The following is a 22,555-nucleotide window of genomic DNA, read 5'->3' on the forward strand; positions in this document are numbered from 1 at the left end:
CTGGCAGCCATTTCCCAGCGCACGTTGAGAACGCACTTGCCATAGCAGAGAAGGGCAACCCAGTTGGAGAGAGCATATGGAGGGCAGCATTTGGGTCCTGGATCCGTTTGTGCCCCATGCTGGATCCACCCCACCCTTGCCAGTTACGCAAATCAACAAACCACCTCCCTCCTTTTGCTTATCTCAGTTTGTACGTTTCTGTCTCTTGCCACCACAAAGCCCTGACTCTTACGAGGCATATTTGGGTACAGGAAGAGCCCCACAGTCTCTGAAAAGAGCTTGCCAGCGCTGGGAAAGTGTAGACTGATGGGGGTGAAACAGAAATGTTTAGCTCGACTTGAGAAAGTCAAGTGTTTCAGCCCCTTGAGATGCACTCATTGACCCACGGCCAGTGGATAGGCTGATGACGAATCCTTTGTCTCCATGCATCCAGGTAGGTTCATTAATGGGGTTCATGTTCCCAATAGAAGGTACTGCTGTAGGTCAGGGTGAGTGAAGGCAGGGAGCAGAAAGTCCTCACACACTGACAGGCAACCTAGGTGACCAGTTGACCAGCTTCCCTCCACCACCCGTGGGAGGCTGCTTTCTCTGGCCTGTCCTGGGGTTTGAAACAGAGTTCCCTGAATCGGGGATGACTCATCTCAGCCAGAGCCTTCTGTCAAACTCCACTGGAGGTCTGATTAGGATCCTCTCCAGAGGGAGGTGCCCTCTTGCCTTAGAGAGTTTGGGAGGACATCACTAAACCCTGCCTGTAGCCTGGGGCAGCCTGCCTTCAAGCACAGACCATCTGTTAGCTAGAGTTTTTGCTCTTTCAGTCCAGGCTTCCCTATCACTTATTCTGCAATTGGAAATGTGTCCCAAACCAACAATTGCCCGGGCCATGGTGTTCCGTGCTGAGTGTCCCCACAGGAGACACAGGGAACACGATGAGTGCAGCCGGCAGTCTTTGCTCCCTGCCCTAGTAAAGAGACTGTTTCGCCTGGCTGCCGTGGCACACAGCTCCTGGCTCCCGCTTGACTTCACGCGGTGAAAACTGTCTCGAAGACGGGACAGGACTCCAGAGGATTCCGCCCCCCCCCCCCCCGCCCCATATCTCTCTCTAGAAGCATTCGAAGGAGGTGTTTTTTAATGAAACAAAGTGGAAGTCAAGCCCAACTCAACCACTTACTTACTTTTGGCCTTGGATAAGTCCTATGTATCCATGAACCTCAGTTTTCTTCTCTGTACAATGGGGATAATAATACTGAAGTGTTTAAGACTAGTTCAGGGGCCAGCCCCGTGGCTGAGTGGTTAAGTTTGCGTTCTCTGCTTCGGCGGCCCAGGGTTTCGCTGGTTCAGATCCTGGGCGGGGACACGGCACCACTCGTCAGGCCACGCTGAGGCGGCATCCCACTTGTCACAACTAGAAGGACCCACAACTAAAATATACAACTAAGTACTGGGGGGATTTGGGGAGAAAAAGCAGAAAAAAAAAAAAAAAAGATTGGCAACAGTTGTTAGCTCAGGTGCCAATCTTTAAAAAAAAGACTAGTTCAGCTGTGAGTGACAGAGCTCTAAGTACAGTGGCTTAAAACACTCACGTAGGGGCTGGCCCCGTGGCCGAGTGGTTAAGTTCGCGCGCTCTGCTGCAGGCGGCCCAGTGTTTCGTTGGTTCGAATCCTGGGTGCGGACATGGCACTGCTCATCAGACCACGCTGAGGCAGCGTCCCACATGCCACAACTAGAAGAACCCACAACGAAGAATACACAACTATGTACCAGGGGGCTTTGGGGATAAAAAGGAAAAAATAAAATCTTTAAAAAAAAAAAAAGAAACATGTAAAGGCCTCTCGAGGCTGGTGGTTGCTGGGGGCTGTGGAAGGGAGAATGGGGAGTTATTGTTTAGTAGGTATAGAATTCCAGGTTTACAGGATGAAAAGAGTTACGGGGATGTGTGGTGGTGATGGCTGCACAACTAGGTGAATGTATTTAACACTGCTGAACTACACACTTAAAAATGGCTGAGATGGTAAAGTTTATGTTGCATGTATTTTAACTCAAAAAATGAAATTAAATTCAAAAAATTTTAGTTAAAAAGATGATGCATACCAATAAAAAAGACCCCCATGGCAGGCAGTCACGGCTGATAGGAGGGGTCACAGACTGGGGCTCCTTCAGTCTTCCTGTGCTAGCTTCCATCCCAAAGGTCACCTCATGGTCTAAAGTGGCTGCTAGAGCTCCAGCCATTATGTTTCAGACTGCACAAAACAAGAAGTACATGCTGATGCACCATTGTAGGAGCCTTCCCAGAAGTCCACCACAAAACTCCTGCTTATGTTTCTTTGGCTAGAATTTGGTCACGTGGCCATATCTAGCTTCAAGAGAGTCCAGGACAGGTAGGTAGGTAGCCTCTAATTGCTGCCGCCTGGTATTCACTCCCTCGTGTAATTCCCTCCCCTTGAGTGTGGGCTGGACCTAGTCGCTTTGTTCTAGCCAATGGAATATGGCAAAAGTAATGGGATGTCACTTCTGGGATTAGGTTACAAAGAGATGGTGGCTTCTGTCTTGGGTGCCCTCTCTTGTTCTCTTGCTCTGAGGAAAGCCATCTGCCATGTTGTGAGCTGCCCTGTGGAGAGGCCAGGTGGCAAGGAACTGATGTCCCTGGCCAACAGCTAGTGAGCACCTGAGGCCCTCAGTCCCACAGCCACATGAGTGAACTCAGGACATCCTCCCCTAGTCAAGCCTTCAGATGTCTACAACCCCAGCAGACATCTTGACTGCAATATCCTGAGCTGTTGATCCAGACGACCCACAAAACTGATCCATGGGAACCGCGAGATAATAATGTGTATTGTTTTCAGGGCTAAGTTCAGGGCTCATTTGTTACACAGCAAGAGTTAACTAATACAGTATTTTCTGGGTAGACTCATTCCCAGAGTTCTGTTACTGAGAAGGAGGGAGGTTGGGAGGCAATCAACAGTCGCTGCCACCCGTACACACGTCAAAGGACTATTGGTGAGTCTTTAAAGTGCCCACCTACAGTGGGCCAGCACCCGGGAAGCACCTAAGGAGAGGTGGCTAGCGGAGGGCCACTGTCCAGAGTCTGCTCTCCACGCTTCGCACCAAGCTCTTCTAGGAGACACAGCTGTGCTGGACCTAAGATGTTATTTTCTCTGGCTTCTCCCCCGTCACACTTCAGACCCCGTTCCCCAAATCCAACCAGTAGAATGACTACTCCTGCAAAAGCCAAGACCCCCCGAGCCAGCGGGTGGGCTCATGGAACGGTAAGATTTTAGCGGGAAAGGGGCTTAGAGCCCCTTTCATCCAGGCGCCCCACTTATGACGTGAACCAGACACTTGCTCAAGGTCACCCAGCCTCAAGGCAGAGGTGGGAGCCTGAGCCCCTCTCGCGAGATCCCCTTGCTCTCTGCTCCACCTTCCTCCTGCGCTGCTGTTGCTGAGGCAGACCCAGGATTTGGAGCATTTACAGAGCTCCCTATAAAACAAAAAAAAAAACTATACTAGTTCAACCCAATTTTCTCTCCCTGAGAGGAGTAGAGGTCAGGTTTATGGGACATGAAGTGCTTTTTGAGTGAACGAGCATCGTATTTCCTCCTGGTTTTGCTTTAGGCTGTGGGAGATCTTTCCTCGTGTCTGTCTACAGAGACCTAAAGTCCTTGCAGGACCCCAAGAGGCTGTTACTTGCGGTGGCGCCGGGAGAAAAATCTAGAGTGTTCCCTGGGTCCCACGGTGATGTGTGTACCTAACTGAGGCAAGAATTGAGTCCCCCCTTGTTTTTTCGCCCCTCCCCCAGGCTGTAGGGGTTTTGTCACCCTGGGAGAATGTGGACTCCTGACTCATTTCGCATTTAATGAAATCCCAATTTTTCAGAGTGAGTTGAGACCAAGACCTTTCAGTGAAACAAACGTTCTGGGGAGAAAAAAACCCTGACAAATCCTGAGTCGTCGACTTCTCAATCTCCTTCAATAATGATGGAAGATGAAATGTGTGCCAGTATTCTCGCTCCTGATTTTTGTTAGTGAACTAGGATATATGAGAACTTAATAAAATATTCACAGAAGGCTTAACTGCCTTATTAAAAATCTTTACCAGTCCTTTGAATTCTGTAAAAGCAGCGATTTCTTTAAAATGAGTGAGTATGAAGGGCAATGGGTGCACCTGTGGGGTCCTATTCTTATTTAATGTGTGTAAACATGCTTTTATAAATTAAAAAAAAAACGGCCTTTAATAGGTTGTTTAGCATGAAGTTGCTGAAGCTTGTGAGGGTCCTGCTGGTCATTGCAGAGGGGCCCTACCATGTGAATGCTGTGTGGGCGGTGACACGTCGCGCATTTCCCCATGGGCGCCTAACTTGAAAAGGCCAGTGTGAACTGGAGGGATAAACATGGAGAGGCCACGCTCTGAGTTTGGACAGTTGTCGCGACAAAGTGATGCACAAGAGAGTTTGAACACCCTGTCTTCTTGAAAGGAGGGCGGACTGTGTGTGTGTGTGTGTATGTGTGTGCGCGTGCGTGCACGCGCCTGTGCATGGGGGAGCTTTGGGTGGGAGAGGAGTGTTAAGGAGGAAAGGAATCCTTTCATTCTGATAAGGAGCAGATCAGTTCTGGAGCGGTCTGGAGCTGGATACGTGTCCAGCTTGAGGCTTTTCAATGAGTCATTGATGGCCGTTTAGCTGGGCCACTGAGTCATGGGCTGAGGCCGGGGTGATTTTTGCTTTACACCGCCCTCTGTCATTATATCCTCTGTTAGGAATTTCATGTGCACAAAAGATATAGTGAGTCGGCTGTTTGCTAACAATGGGCCTCTCTCAGAGAGTGCCATCCACAGGAAACGTTACCGTTGGGCAGTTGGGACCCTGGCATCAGTATTTAGCTGGTGGCAACTCCATAGCTCTCACCTTTTCAGACCTCAGGGGGTGGTCTTGTAACCCCAGAGCTAAAGCTGCATGCACAGAGGCCACGGGGCAGAGCGTGTCAGTGCAGGGACCCATGCCACCAGGATTCATTGGGATGGTTTCCCCTCTCAGCCCCGTTCCCTCGCCCCATCGCTCTGTGCATGGCCGTCTCTCCATCTTCCTGGTGACCACGTGTTTGCAGCAAACCATGAATGTTCTCCTTATTACGTTTTCAGAATATGAGTGTCAACCTCAACTGGAAGGCGGCAGGGGTCTGGGTGGGTGGCTGTCCTGGGCTGCGCGGGGGAGTCCAGGTGGGAGAAAACACAGTGGGCTCACCTTTCTTTGTCGGGTGTGTCACAGGATCCGCTGTGTGAGGCTGGAGGGAAACCCCGGACCCTGACGAGGTTTTCTCAGGGAAGACAAGCTTGGGACCACAGGAGGAAATGGGCAGCGGCTGCATGTGGTTCCTGAAAGCACTGACATGCAGGAAGTGAGTCATTGCAAGACTCGGCTGTTGGGTCATCACGTCTGTGGCTCAGGGAGGGAGGCGAGTGACCAGATGTTTCTGGCACTCACCAAGACGTCTTTACGTGTTTCTCCTTAAACATTTGGAAGAAAACATGGTTTTTCTTTTCCATCATATGCTCAGCACTCTAAGAGATTTTTGGTCCTAGAAGGACATCCTGGTGTTTTACCAAACTGGGACTTCTCACTTGAAGCTTGTAAAGTGCTAGACGGATCCTATCAGCAGCAATAAGGCGGCCTCTGAGGCAGCCGTGCCTTGAGCCAGATTGTTCGAAGTGCTTTGTGCGTTTAATAGCTGACTCCTGGCTGAGAACAGACGGACGGGAGGGTCCCAGGGCTGGGCGGGGAGTGGCCAGCAGCCTTCCTGGGGGGACCCCCCTGCCCCCAGCACTCGTCAGACGAATGAGTATCACTCCACACATGTGGGTTTTTAAAATATCATAGCCCTTTAGAAAATTTTTTTTATTTAAAATTTTTTTCCAGCTTTATTGAAATAGAATGAACATAGAACATTGTGGAAGCTGAAGGTGTACAGCGTGTTGATTTGATACGCTTCCTCGTTGCACAATGATCACCACCAGTGTGAGCTAACACCTCCATCACGTCACGTAATTACCATTTCCTTTTTGTGGTGAGAGCATTTGAGATCTACTCTCTTAGCAACTTTCAAGTATACGAGACGGTATTATTAACTACAGTCACCATGCTGTTCATTAGATCCCAGAACCTATTTGTCTTATAACTGGAAGTTTGTGCCCTTCGACCAGCGTCTCCCCATTTCCCCCACTCCCAGCCCCTGTAGCCACCACATTACTCTCTGTTTCTGTGAGTTCTGCTTTTTTAGATTCCACTTGTAAGTGAGAACTCACAGTGTTTGTCTTTCTGGCTTAGCTCATTTAGCTCTTTTCACTTCACTCAAGGTCCATCCATGTTGTTGCAAATGGCAGGGTTTCCTTCTTTCTCGTGGCTGAGTAGTATTCCAATGTATGGAAAGGCCACATCTTCTTCAGCCAGTTATCTGTTAACAGACACTTCGGTTGTTTCCATATTTTGGCAATTGGGACTAATGTTGCAATGAACATGGGAGTGCAGCTGTCTCTTTGAGATCCTGTTTTCATTTCCTTTGGATTTATACCCAGAAGTGAGATTGCTGGATCAAATGGTAGTTTTATTTTCAAGTTTTGGAGGAATCTCCATACTGTTTTCCATAGTGCCAGTACCCATTTACAAACCCACCAGCAGTGCACAAGGGTCCCCGTTTCTCCACATCCTTGTCAACATTTATCTCTTGTCTTTTTGGTAATAGCCATTCGAACAGGTGTGAGGTGACATCTCATTGTGGTTTTGATTTGCATTTCCCTGATGGTTAGTGATGCTGAGCATCTTTTCACGTCCTTGGTGGCCATTTATAAGTCTTCTTTGGAAAAATGTTCAGCTCCTATTTTTAAATTGTTTGTTTTTTACAATTGAGTGGTATGAGTTCTTTACATATTTTGAACATTAACCCCTTATCAGATGGATCATTTGCAAATATCTTCTCTCATTCCATGGGTTGCCTTTTCATTTTATTGATGGTTTCCTGTGCTGTGCAGAAGCTTTTTAGTTTGATGTAGCCCCACTTATTAATTTTAGCTTTTCTTGCTTGTGCTTTTAGTGTCATATCCAAAAAATTGTTGCCAAGACCAAGGTCAAGGAGCTTTTTCGTCGTGTTTTCTTCCAGGAGTTTTATGGTTTCAATTCTTATGTTTAAGTCTTTAATCCATTAGGAGTTAATTTTTGTGAGTGGTGTAAGATAGGGGTCCAATTTCATCCTCTTGCTTGTGGATATCCAGTTTTCCCAACACCGTTTATCGAAGACACTGTCCTTTTCCTATTGAGATTCTCGTCAAATATTAATTGACTGTGTATGGGAGGGTTTATTTCTGGGCTCTCGATTCTGTTGCATTGGGCTCTGTGTCTGTTTTTATGCCAGCACCATACTGTTTCGATTACCGTAGCTTTGCAGTATAGTTTGAAATCAGGAAGTGTGATGCTGCCAGCTTTGTTCTTCTTTCTTAGGATTGCTTTGGCCATTTGGGGTCTTTTATGGTTCTGTACAAATTTTAGGATTGTTTTTTCTATTTCTCTGAAAAATGCCCTGGGAACTGCCATAGGGATTGCCCTGGATTTATAGATGACTTTGGGGAGTACGGACAAAATGTCACAATCCTTTATTCCTCTAAATCAAATGGGATGTGTTGTGAGCCGCCATCCGTTCAACCCTTGGGCTCTCGGCCCCCACTCCTCAGATTTGGGAGAACGTCTCAGGAGGATCTGAGGTCAGAACATGTATGGAAACGCATCCCCCATCTTGAATCTACGCCGAGACTGCTGTGTGCTCTGACTCCAAGTGCCAGGAGCCCTCAAAGGGGGCAGCTCCACAGCTTGTGAACCAAGCTTTCCCAGCAGCCAGAAAGAGCTCTGTTCCTAGTACTGAGGGGCCTCACATCTCCTCTCAGGGGGCTCTGCCAAGCCCCAGGCCCTTCCCAATTTTGGGGGACTATTTCCAAACCTCCTTTCAGCATATCGTCTGCTATCTTCCCCTCAAAACTCTTCCCTCTGGCATCCTTGAGTTTCTCTTCTTGGGTCTCACCTTCCTGGGTGTGCTTAGGGACTGAAATGTTCAAACTGGCCTTGCCCCTTGACACTGTAATTGTTTGTTATCTCCCGTTAAGCAGGGACCAAGCTTTGTCTAGCCCAGCACCTGCTACAAAGTCAGAACAATGACCTTGGGAAAGTTACTCAACCATACCAAACCTCAGTTTCCATTTCGGTACTGAGGTCCAACGTGCTTTCACACCGTCTGTCAGTTCTCTTTCATTTGTCCCTGACACAAAACCAACTCAAACTGGCTTAAGCAAAAAGGGTACTGATTGGCCCACATTATCGAAAAGTGCAGGTGTAGATGTGGCTTCAGGAATGGCTGGATCCAAGTACACGAACGTGGTGTCAGGAATCCTTCTCTGTGTTTCTGGAATCTAGTTTCTTTGTGGTGGTTTCATTCAAGCTCAGGTTCTCTCCTTGTAGTGTGGAAATGGCTGCCCAAGGCCTCATCTTCCCAAGGGTAAATAGCAAGAGGCCCAGGTTGTGTCTTGTTGGCTCTGATTGGGTCGCCTGGCCATTCCTGAACCAATCACTGTGTCAAGTAGGGTGCACTGCTTTGATTGGCCAGGCCTGGGACCATGGCCATCCCCTGAGCTAGGAATGATGTCATCTCTACCCAAAGCTCCTTAACTGAGAGGAGGTGAGGGGCAAGTCTTCAGAGGCAAGTCCCAGCCCTATTGCCAGGAAGAGGAGGAAAGGAGGCCGGGCAGACCAGGACATCAAGTGCCACCGCACCATCCGTCACCATCTGCTCCTGCCCTGGCCACTGGGGCATCTTGACCCATTGTTCCTCCTGCTCCCCCCGGTTCATCCACCTTCACCCCAGCACAGGTCAGGGCAGTGGGCTGGTGGTGAGTGGGTGAGAGTGTCTCAGCACTCGGGCCTCAGCCTCTGCACTACCTTCCAGGCATGGTGTAGGGAGGTCCCCCACCCTGGGGGGCTATACTGGGTTGAATAGTGTCCCCCCAAAATCCATGTCCGCCCAGAACCTGTGACTGTGACCTTATTTGGAAATAGGGTCCTTGCAGATGTAATCAAGTTAAGGTGAGGTCATCCTGGATCAGCAGGGCCCTAGACTGCTGTCTTTCTAAGAAGAGGGAAATTTGGACACACAGATTCACAGGGAGAAGGCCACGTGACGAAGGAGGAGAGATGGGAGTGGTGCAGCCAGAAGCCAAGGACACCAAGCATGACCAGCAACCAGCGGAAGCTGGAAGAGGCCAGGAAGGGTTCTCCCCAGAGCCTGCAGAGGGAGCAGGGCCCGGTGGACACCTCGGCTTCAGACTTCCAGCCTCGGGAGTCGTGAGACAGCAGATGTGTCTTGTTTTAAGCCTCCCCATTTGTGATTCTTTGTCACAGCGGCCCTGGGACTCTAACACGGGGCCTTCCTGAGAATCCGCACTTCTTCTCCCCACCCTGCTAAGGACTTCGAATGGGAAACTGGCCCCCTTCCAGGAGGAGAAGAAATTCTCAGCTGATGAAAGATTTCAGCGGAAAAGGCCACATGATGTGTGCAGCTGGCGCCACTTCACAGGGAAGGCCCATCCCCAGCCCTGAGGCCCAGGGCCTCATCTCCCTGGGGACAGTGGTGACCAGCATCCTCACTCCCCACCCCCACTCCCAGCCCTCCCCAGCTGCCCCCGAGCTTGCAACAAACCGAAAGCCCAAAGAGGGCTCTGCTGAGCCAGCAGCCTTGGGATGCTAGAGCTGGGCTGCCCAGCTCGTCCCTATGTGCCCAGGCCTTTCCGGTTTTAGCCCTGGGAGCTCTGCATCCGGGAACCTCTTGGTTCTGGGCAAGCCAGGAGAGCCGGCCCCCCTCGCTGGGGCTTGGGTTGGTTTTAGGTCCCTGGGAGCCGGGAGAACAGGCTCACATACTTGTGTGTCCTACCCCATATGCCCATCAGCATTTTTAAGGCCTTTATCGTGTGCCGATTTGTGCCTGGTACTGTGTGAACTATCCAGTCCTTGTAACATTCCCGTGAGGTACATGCCACAATTGTCCCCACTTTACAAGTTGAGGCTCCAGGAGAGGGTCAGCGCCCGGTGTGTAGACGGCAGATCCTGTGCCAGCTACACCAGCATGGCCCAGGTGGCTTCCTCATTCTGTGCCCTCTGCGTGCCCTGGACTCGGCTTGGAGGGAGTGCTTGGGGAAAATGCTGAGCCTTGGGCCCTCTGCGCACCTGCCCGATCACTGTCGTCTGCGGACAGGAAAAGCAGCTCCCTGTGATGTCTCCCTTCCCGGACTCTGCCCGTGACCCCACCAGAGGCTCATGAGTGGCCTTGCTGAGCAGTGAGCAGCAAGGACTCAGGCCACTCATTGCTTGGCTTTGAATTCCAAATCGGCCACTTGCTGTCCGGGTGACCTTAGGCAAGTCGCTGCTCTGTGCCTCAGTTTCCTTGCCTGGAAGATAGGGATAATACCTGTATCTCCTTGCAGGGCTGCGTGGGGTTATAGCACGGGTGTTGGCATTATTGTTGAGAGGTTGTGAGCTGAGGGTTTCGGACCTCAGGTCCCAGAGTCAGATGGAGCTGGATGCAAACAGCAGTGACCTCAGGCACGTTACCCTGAACTCGAGCCTCCCTTCTGTAAAATGGGGATAAAGCTGCTCTTTCCTCATGGGGTGGCTGTGAGATGGAAGGGGACCGGCTGTTGCAGGTTACCCCAGCCAGCTCCAGGATGAGCGGCCATCAGATGTGGCTCTGATGGACACAGATGCTCGGGCCAAGCCTGTGGTTAGTTTACATTGAGGACAATTGTTTTTCTTCTGGTCCTTCAGTGGCCCCATTGCACATGGTTTGAAGTGTCCCCAAGCTTGCAAGATGGCCAGCGCTGGGTGCAGTTGAGAGGGTTGATTGTGCTGCACTCCTGCTAAAGAGTCAGCCAAAGGCTGGCCCGGTGGCGCAGTGGTGAGTGTGCACGTTCTGCTTTGGCAGCCCAGGGTTCACCGGTTCGGATCCCGGGTGCAGACATGGCACCGTTTGGCAAGTCATGCTGTGGCAGGCGTCCCACGTATAAAGTAGAGGAAGATGGGCACGGATGTTAGCTCAGGGCCAGTCTTCCTCAGCAAAAAGAAGAGGATTGGCAGCAGATGTTAGCTCAGGGCTAATCTTCCTGAAAAAAAAAAAAGAACCAAGAGGCCGGGTGAGAGGAAGGGGTCGGGGGTCAGGAGACCTGGGTCCTGTCTCGGCTCCATCTGATGTCGCGCATCCTTGACTTCTCAGGCCTCGATTCCCCATCTGTGGAATGGACAGAACTTCGGGTTCTGAGCCTGGGGCTTGGGCTGGAGATGATGTCACCAGTCACTCCCCAAGGTGACTCTCGAGGTAAGTAATTTTCAATACTCATCGTTCATTCAACCAGGGCAAGTTTCACGGGCGGGTGACCTGTGTGGTCAGGGTCCCCTGGTCAGAAGGACCCCATGCTGATTGAATGCTCTGTAGCTGCCATCTTGAAATTCTTCATTTTTGAACAAGGGGCCCTGTGATTTCATTTCGCACTGGTCTCCGCAAATTGCACAGCCAGTCCTGCCTTTGACAAATATTTCCTGAGCGTCGAGGGTGTGCGAGGCTGGGTGGCGGGTACCAGGGATATGCTGGTGGGGAAAGGTTGACATAGTCTCTCTCCTCATGGAGTTCACAGTCTCTTAGGGTTGTAATGGGTTGAACAATAGCTCCAAAAAGATATGCTCAAATCCAAACCCCAGGCAGCTGTGCACGTGACCTTATTTGGAAATAGGGTCTTTGCAGATGTAATTAAATTAAGGATCTCGGGATGAGGTCATTCTGATTTAGGGTGGGCTGCAAATCCAGTGACTGGTGTCCTTATAAGAGAAAGGAGAGGGAGATTTGAGAAACACAGAGGGAAAGCCATGAGAAGTCAGAGGCAGAGGTTGGAGCAATGCATCTCCAAACCAAGGGACGCCAAGGATGGCCGGCCACCGCCAGAAGCCAGGAGAGAGGCCTGGGACAGCTTCTCCCCGGAGCCTCCAGGAGGGACCAGCCCTGCTGACACTTTGCTTGCGGACCTCTGGCCTCCAGAACTGTGAGAGAATAAATTTCTGTTGTTTTAGGCCCCCAAGATTGTGATAATTTGTTACTGAGCCCTAGGAAATGAATACAAGAGTAGACAGACATTGATCAAACCGTCAGGCGAACATGTGAGATTTCTAGGATGACAAGGAGGTGCAGGGTGCTGGGGCTGGGGAAGGATTCTCTGGGACTAGGAATCCCAGACAGAGTTAACTAATGGGGCAGCCAGAATATTCCAGGCTGAGGGAAGGGCATGGGCAGATGTCCTGGGTGGGAGGCACTCTCTGAAATTGAGGGGAGGCACACCCCAGCAGCTTTCAGGCCACGTGGGTCTCTCTGATGTGTTGTCTTGGCCACCGAGGGTTTTAAAAAGCCACAGAGCTGGACAGGTGTCACTGCTGATGGCAGTAGCAGCCATTTGGCGCCTGTGGTTTCAACCCCACCCATTTCACATGTTTATGTTACCGGACTGGCCCCCGAAGGGAATCTGTTTGCCAGGCTCTAACCTGCCCGGAGCCTTCGCCAGCATCCGCGGACCTGGTGGAGCCTGTGCCTGGTCGCCCAGGCCAGAAGTGCTGGGATGTTTGCTGTTCCCAGCCCACAATGGGGAGAGCTTTCTGCGGCCTTTGGTTGCCCTGGGAGAGCTCGGCAAGACCTGGCTGACGATGTGGCTGTGCGAAGGGCCCCAGACCTACTGTCTGGGGGAGCAGGACATTCCCTGTAGGAGACAGGGGTGCAGGCGCTTCTGTGGTGCTGGCTACAGAGGAGGGGGTGCCCCGTGCTGCAGGGAAGGACACGGATGGGGCCAGAGTGATTTCGGCTTCTCCAGGCGGCCAGCTGCATGGCTTAGGACTGTGCCCTTTTTTCCATCAATAAATCCAGAGGCATTACTCTCATCAGCTCCTCCTCTGCAATGCCAGATTCATAACCATACCTCCCAGGTAAAGTAGCTGTGAGACTTAAACGAGATGATTTGCTCTTTCCTTCAACAAATACATTCTAAGCAGCTGCTGGGTGTTAGGCACTGATCTAGACGCAAGGATACTACAGCGGACGAAATAAGACAGAAACACACTCTCTCCTGGAACTGACATCCCAGATCAGGGGTCTGCAAACTATAGCCCGCAGCCCCGATCTGGCCTGGCGTCTGTTTCTGCACAAACTGTAAACTAGGAATGGTTTTTACGTTTTCCAATGGTTGAAAATGATCAAAAGAAGAATAACATTTCATGACATGCGAAAACTATACAGAATTCAAATTTCAATTCTATATTCAATTCAGAATTCAAAATTCAAATTCTATAAGTAAAGTTTTACTGGCACACAGCCAGGCCCATTCATTCTCTTATTATCTATGGCTGCTTTGGGCCTGTAAGAACAGAGTGGGCAACTGCAACAGAGACCGTAGGGCCTGCAGAGTGGAAAATGCTTGCTATCAGGTCCTTTCCAGAAAAAGTCTGTCAGCCCCTCATCTAGATTCTTGCTGTTCACAATGCGGTCTCTGGACCATAAAATAGCAGCATCACCTGGATGCTTATTAGGATCCCAATCTCCTGAAGCGGAATCTGCACTTTCCCAGGATCCCCTGGGGACCTCTGTGTACGTTAAAGTGTGAGATGTACTGTTTGATGCATGCAAAACGCTATCCAGATTGTCTGCTGTGATGGGCTGAATAACGGTCCCCAAACAGGCCCGTGTGCTAATCCCCAGCACCTGTGAATATGTTAACTTATGTGGTTAAAGGGACATCGCAGATGTGATTAAGGGTTGGAGACAAGGACAGACACCTGGGTTATCTCGGTGGGCCCAACAATCTCATTGCAAGGCTCCTTCAAGAGGAGGCAGGAGGATCGAAGAAGAAGACAGAGATGTGATGATGGAAGCGGAGGTTGGAGTGACGTGCGTTAAAGATGGAGGAGGGGCTGCAAGCCAAGTCGTGCAGGCGGCCTCTAGAAGCTGGGAAAGGCAAGGAGACAGCTTCTTGCTTGGAGACCCCGGGAGAAGCGCAGCCCTGCCAACACCTTGATTTTACACTTCTGGCCTCCGGAACCGTAAGAGAATACATTTGTCTCAAGTTGGCAAGTTGTTTGACCTCTCTGAACTTGATTTCCCCACCTACACAGTGGGGATCACCACCGTGCCTGCCTCCTGGGGCAGTTGTGAAGCTGAACCGAGACCCTGAGCGAGACTCTGGGCCCTGGCCGCGCTGGAGGAGAACGCACGTGTGTTGGTGGCCAGACTGGGAATCAGATCTCCAAACTGGGCGGGCGCCTCCGAGGTGTTCTGGTTCAGGGCCTCTGGGTGCCAGCCACAGCTCGGCTCCTAGGGGAGAAGAGAACTCGCATTCCCTCTGTTGTCTTTGCTCTATACCTGAGCTAGTCCCCCAGCCCATTGCCGTTTGCTGTGGCTGCTGTAGACCCATGTGGGCTTCCGCCCTCATATGGCCGGGCTCCTGTGGGTTCCCGGCACACAGAAAATGCTTACTGGACCAGTGAATGAATGATGAAGGGACAGAGAGGTCCCAGGTTCAGTGGAGGCTCTGCCTGCCCCTAGGAAACGCGGGGTGACCAGGGGTTCCTGCAGGACGAGATGGGACAGCTGCTCAGCTGCTCAAGAGTCAGGGGCCCGACTGTGTCTAGAGAGTGGGGGGTGGGCCAGGCTCTTGCTGGAGGGGACTCCCAGGTGACATCCCAGTAGAGAAGTGGAGTGAGGTGGGGTGAATCAAGAGGCTTGCTGCTTTGATCTGTCCTTCCATCCGTCCTTCTGTCCAGCAGGCATCATTTCCCTGACTCTGAGACAGGCTCCCAAAGATAAGGCGGGAGGACTGGGGGGTGTCTGTGCGTCTGGGTGAGAGTGGACGTGTGACCTGTTTGCCCCTAAACAAAAGCCCAAGTCAGCAGGCCTGTGGGAGGGGCCTCTGGTGAAACAGGAACTGGGCAGGAGGTGAAGATGTGGGGAGCAGGTTGCTCTGGGCGCGGCTGCAGGGTCAGCGTACATGTCCCTGTCTCGGGGGTGTGGACAACTGTAGGACAAGGACCATGTCCTATATTCGCCACTCTGTCCCTCATGCTCATCACAGTGGGGACCCATTGTAGGTGGTCGGCAAGTCATTTCTGGACGGATTGATATCGGAATGGTACTCACTCATCCTGCGACCTTGAGCAAGGTGCCCCTCCCCTCTGAGTCTGTGTCCTCCTCTGTAGGGTGGACCAGGGGATCCCCGAGACTTCTCGAGTCTGCTGTCCTGAGCTGACCCCTCCTGCCCCGGCTGGGTTTTGGTCTTGGGCCACGGGAGGTCCTGAAATGGTTTGTGGCCATCGCCCTGCCGCTCAGGGGGAGCCGGGCAGTTCCCACATTGGACTTGAGAGGGGCACCTGGGCCAGCCCTGGGCTCCAGAAACTTCCTCCCCTGACAGGGGAGCTTGTACATGTGTCGGGCCCCGGCTTGAATCTCGTCATCCACTCCCCAGGACAGCCGGGATGAAACCCAGAATCCTGACTGTGCTCAGACTTTGGCAAACGTCTGGCGCCTCTGTGCGCCCCCGGCCCCCTCTGCCCGGCCCCCCTCAGCTCTCTCCTGCCTCGGGGCCTCTGCAAAGCCTCTCCCTCTGCCTGGAACACCCCCCTCCTCCTTTCTTCCTTTCACTGTCTCCAGTCCACACTTCAGGCCTCTGCTCAGATGGTGACGTCTCAGAGTCCTTCCCTGACCCTGTCCAAACTAGACCCCCAACCCCTACTCTCCTTCCAGGCACCCTGGACTTTTCCTTCATAGAATTATCACCATTACATATACATGGTTTGTTCATTTTCTTTTGGGGACAGGGCTGGCTCTGTCTTGTTTCCTACTGTATCTCCCGTCTGGCACAGTGGATGCTCAGTAAGTGTTTGTTGAGTGAATACATCAGTGAGGAGGATATTACCCGTCTTTGCTCGCCTCCACGTCATGTTTCAAGGGTTCCGATTTCCTGAAGGCTTCTTTTGTGCCAAGCACTCTGCTAAGCCTTCTAGGCAGCAACCTCTAGTTCTCACACTTCACAGATGTGGCAGCTGAGGCTCAGAGAGGTGAGGTGACAGGCCCCAGGTCACACAGCAGAGTGGGGAAGCAGGATCCGATTGAAGTTGCTCCAACACCAAGGCCCGTGCTCTGAGTCTCCACCCAGCCATCCTGAGGTGGGTCCCCATCCTGGCCCCTGCCCTCTCCAGGAGCAGGAGCTAGAGAATTCCAAGGGGCCCCACATGCCCCACCTGGACATGGCCTGGCTCGGGTAGACTTGCCTCCCGGGCTCCAGCTTATGTTCCGCTGTTCCTCACCGCCTCCGAAATTAGTTCCACGTTCAGCCCAGGGCCTGTGGTTTCCACTTGTTTTCTGTAACCGGAGCTTCCCCGGTGCTTGGCACTGAGATCCAGAACACGGCAGCGGCTCAGGTTCCTGATTTCCTTGGATGTCGAGATGATGTCAAATGATTTCGCTGGCAGAGAAAAGCGCAACCAGGGGTGAGTGGGCAGGTTGCTCCCCCTCCCCGTACTCAGGTAGAGAAGGAGCACAAGGGGTCGGCAGAACCCTCTTTTCTCATTTCATCCTGGCAATGGATGATGAAACGAGGGCTCAGAGAAGTTGGTGATTCGCCCAGTGTCACACAGCAAATGAGCAGCAGGGCAGCATTTCCACCCGACACCTAAGCTCTTCCTCCCAGGTGCCTTTCCAGCTCCAGGCTGCAGACAGAACTGGACCCTGGGGACCAGCATGATGAAAACGCAGACCTTGCCCGCCAAGAGCTCAAAGTCGAGCAGAAAAAGACCAGATTGAGTGCAAACAGTGATCAAAGCAGTGGCCGCCGACATGAGACAATATGTATTTTTAGACAGAGGGTGAGTCAGTCGTTGATGATTCGCAGGCCTGGCTGGGCTTGCAGGGCAGCCCCAGGCCACCAAGGGCAGGGCAGGAGATCAGCCACGCCAGGGGACAGAAAGGCCGAGCCGGGGTTGAGGGCCACGCCGGTGGGGCCCCTCCTTGTTCTCCATTGTTCTGTCAAGGGCTGCATACTTAATTGGCTTGACGAGAAGGTGTGTTTTTGAATAAAAGTAGCTCACGTTAGCAGAACTAGAAGATGCTGTTATAAGCAGCTTCCCATCACTTTATAAGCATCTCCGGTGGGCTGGATGCTATGCTGGGAACCGGGGAGACAGCAGAGAATATACCAGACGAAGCTTAACCTCCTGCAGCTTCCCTTCCGATACAGGCGTCGGTGTGCTTTCTCTAGAAAGGGCCGGAAAGGAAATATTTCAAGCTCTATGGGCTCAACCATCTCTGCGCAACTACCCACCTCTGCTGTTGCAGCAGAAAATATTGTGTGAAGCATTGTGTCAGTGAACGAGTGTCGCTGTGTTCCAATAAACCTTTATTTATAAAAAGAGGAAGAGGGCCAGATTTGGACTGGGGGCTGTAGTTTGCTAACCCCTGTTCTCAAAGGGGCCTTTACCCCCCGCCTGGCTCCCCTCCTTTGCTGTGTAACTAATAGACCCCCTCCCCCCATCACGATCCCCCTGAAACTCCGTCTCCTCCCAGATAGCTTGCTGGCTCAGCAGGTTAAAACTGCTACAGTGCCCTACTTTCAATGAAAAAGTGTTCTTGTTTGCCCCCTACACACAGGGATTTGTGGACCATGTTGGATTGTGGCCTCTTGGGGTAGCAGCTTGGGACATATTAGGGGATGGAGAAGGCTTTGCAGAATGGACACGCCCAAGGTGGTACCCAGCCCTGTCTTCTTCGCTTTGGTTAGAAACTGGGGCCCTCCCTCTGGGCTTCTCCGTTCCCCAGCGAGTCTGGGCACCTCCAGTGTTCCTCCCCGACCTTGTGTTCATATGAGAGTCCAGCAGGAGAGAGGTCAGGGGCCTCTCCAGAAGCCCAGCCTGGCGCATCGTGGGCACACAGTACTGAGCCTCAGCTTGTCCATCTGCAAAATGGGTGGGGTAAGGCCCACACGTCCCCCTGAGCTTGCTCAGAGGCCCAGCAAGTCGCCGTGTCAGCCCGGCCTCTGCAGGTGAGGTGAGGTGAGGTGTCCCGTGTGTACCTCTTGGCCTCCACTCCTGCAGAGCAGTTAAGAGGGATGCAGGGCATTGAGGGGCAGGCTTGAGGTCACAGCCATCCTGTGCAGAGCAGTGTCAGAACCAGCCTCTCTGGGCCTCCCTTGACCCTGGGCCACCCTCTGCTAGTCAGCGACATGTGACTGGCCACCCAGGAGGCTCCCCTTGCTGGCACCTGCTTCTCCAGCCCACAGGCAGCTCTCTCTCCACCCTCGTGCCCTGCCAGCTCCATCCCCACCTGATCAGCAGCCGGACCAGGGAACAAGGCTCCCTCCTCACTGCGTCAAGGGTGTTTCTGGAGGGAGACGGCAGCATGGCTGAGCAGTCAAAGGAACCCCACCCCCAAAATTTTCGGTTGCCTGGACTCTCTGGGGGAAGGGCTGCAGGACTGGCATCCACAGACCTGGGTTCAAATCCCGCATCTGAGGACGGCCCGCCTTGTGACCTTGGGAACGGATTGCAATCTTGCCAGCCTGTCCTCTCACCTGCGCGATAGGCATGGTAAGTCACGCACACACACAGTTGGTTCTCGTTATTCGCGGTAGTTATGTTCAACAAAGTCACTGCAAACTCTGGATCAGCAAATCCCGAACTATTGCTTTTAGGGGAAACGCAGGATTAGGGTCCTGGGAGCCTCTGGTCCCGTTTTTGTCAATGGATCGATATATAACCTGGTTCGATGTGTGTTTCTGCATAAAGACACCTTATTCGCTTTATTTCATGTGTGTTGTTGCTTCATTAACATTGACCTCACGGCCAGTACGCTGTAACCTATGCCTGAACGAAGCTTACCTAACGCCTATTTTCTCTGTAACGCACAGCCCAGCTCCTTGTGCTTAGGAACACCACACAGTGTTTCAGCACTACGTCTGGGGTCCATTTTAAATATTGAAATCACCAACAAAAAGCACAAAAAATGCAAAAAGCATGGCTTTTAAATAGACCATAAAAAGGACATTTGTTTACAGTCTGACAGCTGAACCCAGAAGGCAGAGTGGCTTGCTTTGTTCAACCTCAGCAGGGAATGCCCACAAGGGGTGACTCAAATTTTTTCGCTATTCCGCACACATCTGTGAATGACCACAAAAACACCACGAGTATTGATTTGGGGGCTGCAAATAAATTCTAATGAGTAGGCGATTTTACAAATGCAGAATCTGCTATTAAATGATGGGAATTGATTGCATGTATGTACATATGTGTACGTATGTGTACATAAATGTGGGAGATTGATTGCTCATATAGAAATATATTTCCATCCCTCTTAGGAAGTGGCCTTAGTGGCCCTGCTGTACTCAGTCATTGGTCAGAAGCAGCCTCCAGAAAGGTGATCTGCTCTTTCTGCAGTGAAAAATCTCTAACATTCTTGAGGTCACTTTGTGCCAGTCTGAGCTAAGCCCTTCACAGGCCTTATCTCTTTTAATCCTCAAATGGTCCTGTGAAGTTTAGTCCTATTATTACAGATAAGGCGTAGAAAGGTGAAGTAAATTCCTTGTGGTCACACAGCCAGCAGGAAAGATGCACACCCGGGCAACTGGACACCATGTTCACAACACCCCTGGCAGAGGGCCTGGCATAGAGTGGTAGTAATAATAGCTGGCATGTTTTGACAGAGAGTGGGACCCAGCCCTGTCTGGGTTCAAAGTGCACCATCCTATGGGAGAATACATCACATTCCCCCCAAAAATTAACAAAATGTCAGTATCATCCGATATCCAGTCTATATTCACACGTTCCCAGTGGTCCCGATCTATAAACATATATTTTATAACTGCTGTTTAAAACCAGAATCCTATCACACAACTTGCATTTGGTTACATCTTTTCAGTCTTTTCGTCTATTTTCATCCCATCATCTTTTTTTCCCCTATGACACTGACTTTTAGAAGAATCTAGGTCTTTTATCTTGAAGATGATCTCAAATTCTATATTTGTCTAATTATTTCCTCATGAGGTTGTTTAATGTTCCTTTGTCCCCTGTATGTCCTGTAGCCTGGAAGTTAGACCCAGAAGCTCGACTAGATTCTTTTTTTGTAAGATTGGCCCTGGGGCCGGCCCTGTGGCTGAGTGGTTAAGTTCACGCGCTCCACTTCGGATGCCCAGGATTTTGCCGGTTCGGATCCTGGGCGCAGACATGGCACCGCTCATCAGGGCATGCTGAGGCGGCGTCCCACATGCCACAACTAGAAGGACCCACAACTAAAATATACAACTGTGTACTGGGGGGGCCTTGAGGAGAAGAAGGAAAAAAAAAAATAAAAGACTGGCAACAGGTGTTAGCTCATGGCCAATCTTATTTTTTTTAGAGCGGTGCCATGTCCGTGCCCAGGATCCGAGCGAGCGAAACCCCGGGTCCCTGAAGCAGAACACGAGAATTTAACCACTCGGCCACGGGGCCGGCCCTCTAGACTAGCTTCTAGTGCAACCTTTTTAGCAAGAATGACCCCTGGGCGATGTCCTGTTGCATGACACTAGGGAACTCGCACTGGCAGGTTAAACCGCTCGGTGATGCCGAGGTTATTACTTCCCGTAGGTGTTGCCTGCCCGGGTCCCCGTTGTAAACTCTGTTGTCCCCTGTGCAATAAGTAACCTGGGGGGTGATGGCTTGGCACCGGTGAATATCCTGCCCCCGAACGGCCTTTTACCCAGTGCTTTCACAGCCGTTAGCGAGCCTCGCCTGAATCGGTTATGGTACTGGGCATTTGCAAAACTGATTTTTCTCTCCTCCCTTCTACATTTTTAGCTGGTGTTCTTCTAGAGAAAAGAGCTTTTCCCACTTTTCTCTTTTAAGTACAGTCAATTCTCATTATTCATGGTAGTTAGGTCCTGTAGAGTCACTCGAGCCCTGAACCTTTGCTCCCAGGGGAAATCCAGGGTTGGGATGCTGCGAGCCTCGGATCCCAACGTTTTGGTCAACTGATCATTATGTAACCTTGTTCTATGCGTGTTTCTGTTCAAAGACATAGGATTTAACATGTGATGTTGATTCATTTACATCGAACTCACGGCCAACAGCACTAAAACTCTTGCGGGAATGAAGCTTACCTAATACACGTGTCTTCCCCGCAAGGCGCAGCGCAGCCTCTTCTGGCGTTTAGAAACGTTAGACAGCACTTCAGCCCGATACTCGGGGCCATTTTAAGCAGCAAAATCACCAACAAAAAAACACCAAAATGCAAAAAAAAAAAAGCATGGTATTACGGAGTCCACCAAAAGGACTTTGCCTACAGTCTGAGAGCTAAAAGAAGGTGGCAGAGCCTGGCCTCATTCAGCCTCAGCTGGAACGTGCGTGTCAGGCGACTCAGATTTTTCACCACTCTGTGTGTGTTCGAGAATAACTGTGAAAGTGCTGCAGGTGGGGATCTGGGGGTTACAAGTAAATTCAAGCAAGTAGGCAAATTTACAAACAACAGATCTGTGGATAATGAGGACCAACGGGATCAGGATGGCTATGTGGATTTTTCTTTATTGAATATATTACAGCTCATTATAGGTACTATTCTTTTAGATGCTCAAAAGTCCCAATCTGGCCAAGGGGAGGCCCTTCCAGCTGGCTTCTGTGTCCTTTTGACATGATTCTTTTAGTCTTGGATGGCTTCCTCATTCTTTCATGCAAGTTATCCTAAGCGCATCTGGAATCAGCCATTTCTCTGAAGAGCCTCAATCCCTTGTTAAAAGGAAATGGTATTTAGAAACCAAGACCTCAGTGTTAGGTGTGCTCATGTCTATGGGGGTGTCATTGCTCCCTGGCCATTCAGGGACATGTTGTAGCATGTGTCAGAATTTCCTTCCTTTTTAAGGCAGAATAATATTCCATTGTGTCTTTATACCACACTGTGTTTGTCCATTCATCTGTCAATGGAAATTTGGGTTGTTTTCACCCTTGTCGATTGTGGGTAATGCTATGAACATGGGGGTACAAATATCCATTCATCTTAACTACTATTTATTTATTTATTTATTTATTTATTTATTGAGGGAGATTAGCCCTGAGCTAACTGCTGCCAATCCTCCTCTTTTTGCTGAGGAAGACTGGCCCTGAGCTCACATCTGTGCCCATCTTTCTCTACTTTATATGTGGGACGCCTACCACAGCATGGCGTGCCAAGTGGTGCCATGTCCACACCTGGGATCTGAACCGGCAAACCCTGGGCCGCCAAGCCGGAACATGCACACTTAACTGCTGAGCCACCGGGCCCAGCAGTTTTTATAACTACTTAACTACTTTTATATCATATTTGTATCTCTTTTCTCTTACACTGAAAATCTAGGTCCCTAATAACATCATTATTTATTCTTTGCTTTATCCTACAATATGTATAAAATAGGTCCAAAATTATAACAGCAGTGGCTTTTAAGAATAAACCTATCGGAGACA

General features: G+C 50.9%; 1 protein-coding gene across 7 annotated transcripts in view; it reads left to right on the forward strand.

Annotated features, from left to right (window-relative positions):
• PARN (poly(A)-specific ribonuclease) overlaps positions 1-22,555 on the forward strand; it is a 242,520-nt gene that overhangs the window by 158,803 nt on the left and 61,162 nt on the right. For 4 of the 7 annotated variants that reach the window (XM_070230974.1, XM_070230975.1, XM_070230979.1 and 1 more), the window contains 2 exons: positions 11,289-11,390; positions 11,983-12,167. In XM_070230974.1, coding sequence (XP_070087075.1) covers positions 11,289-11,390; positions 11,983-12,152 — 272 coding nt within the window. In that variant the 3' untranslated portion in view covers positions 12,153-12,167. Of the gene's footprint in view, positions 1-11,288; positions 11,391-11,982; positions 12,168-22,555 lie in introns of those variants that run through there. The other 3 variants (XR_011424326.1, XR_011424327.1, XM_070230976.1) reach the window with 1 other exon arrangement.

Source organism: Equus caballus, chromosome 13 (assembly GCF_041296265.1).
Source record: "Equus caballus isolate H_3958 breed thoroughbred chromosome 13, TB-T2T, whole genome shotgun sequence".
NCBI classification, from domain to species: Eukaryota; Metazoa; Chordata; class Mammalia; order Perissodactyla; family Equidae; genus Equus; species Equus caballus.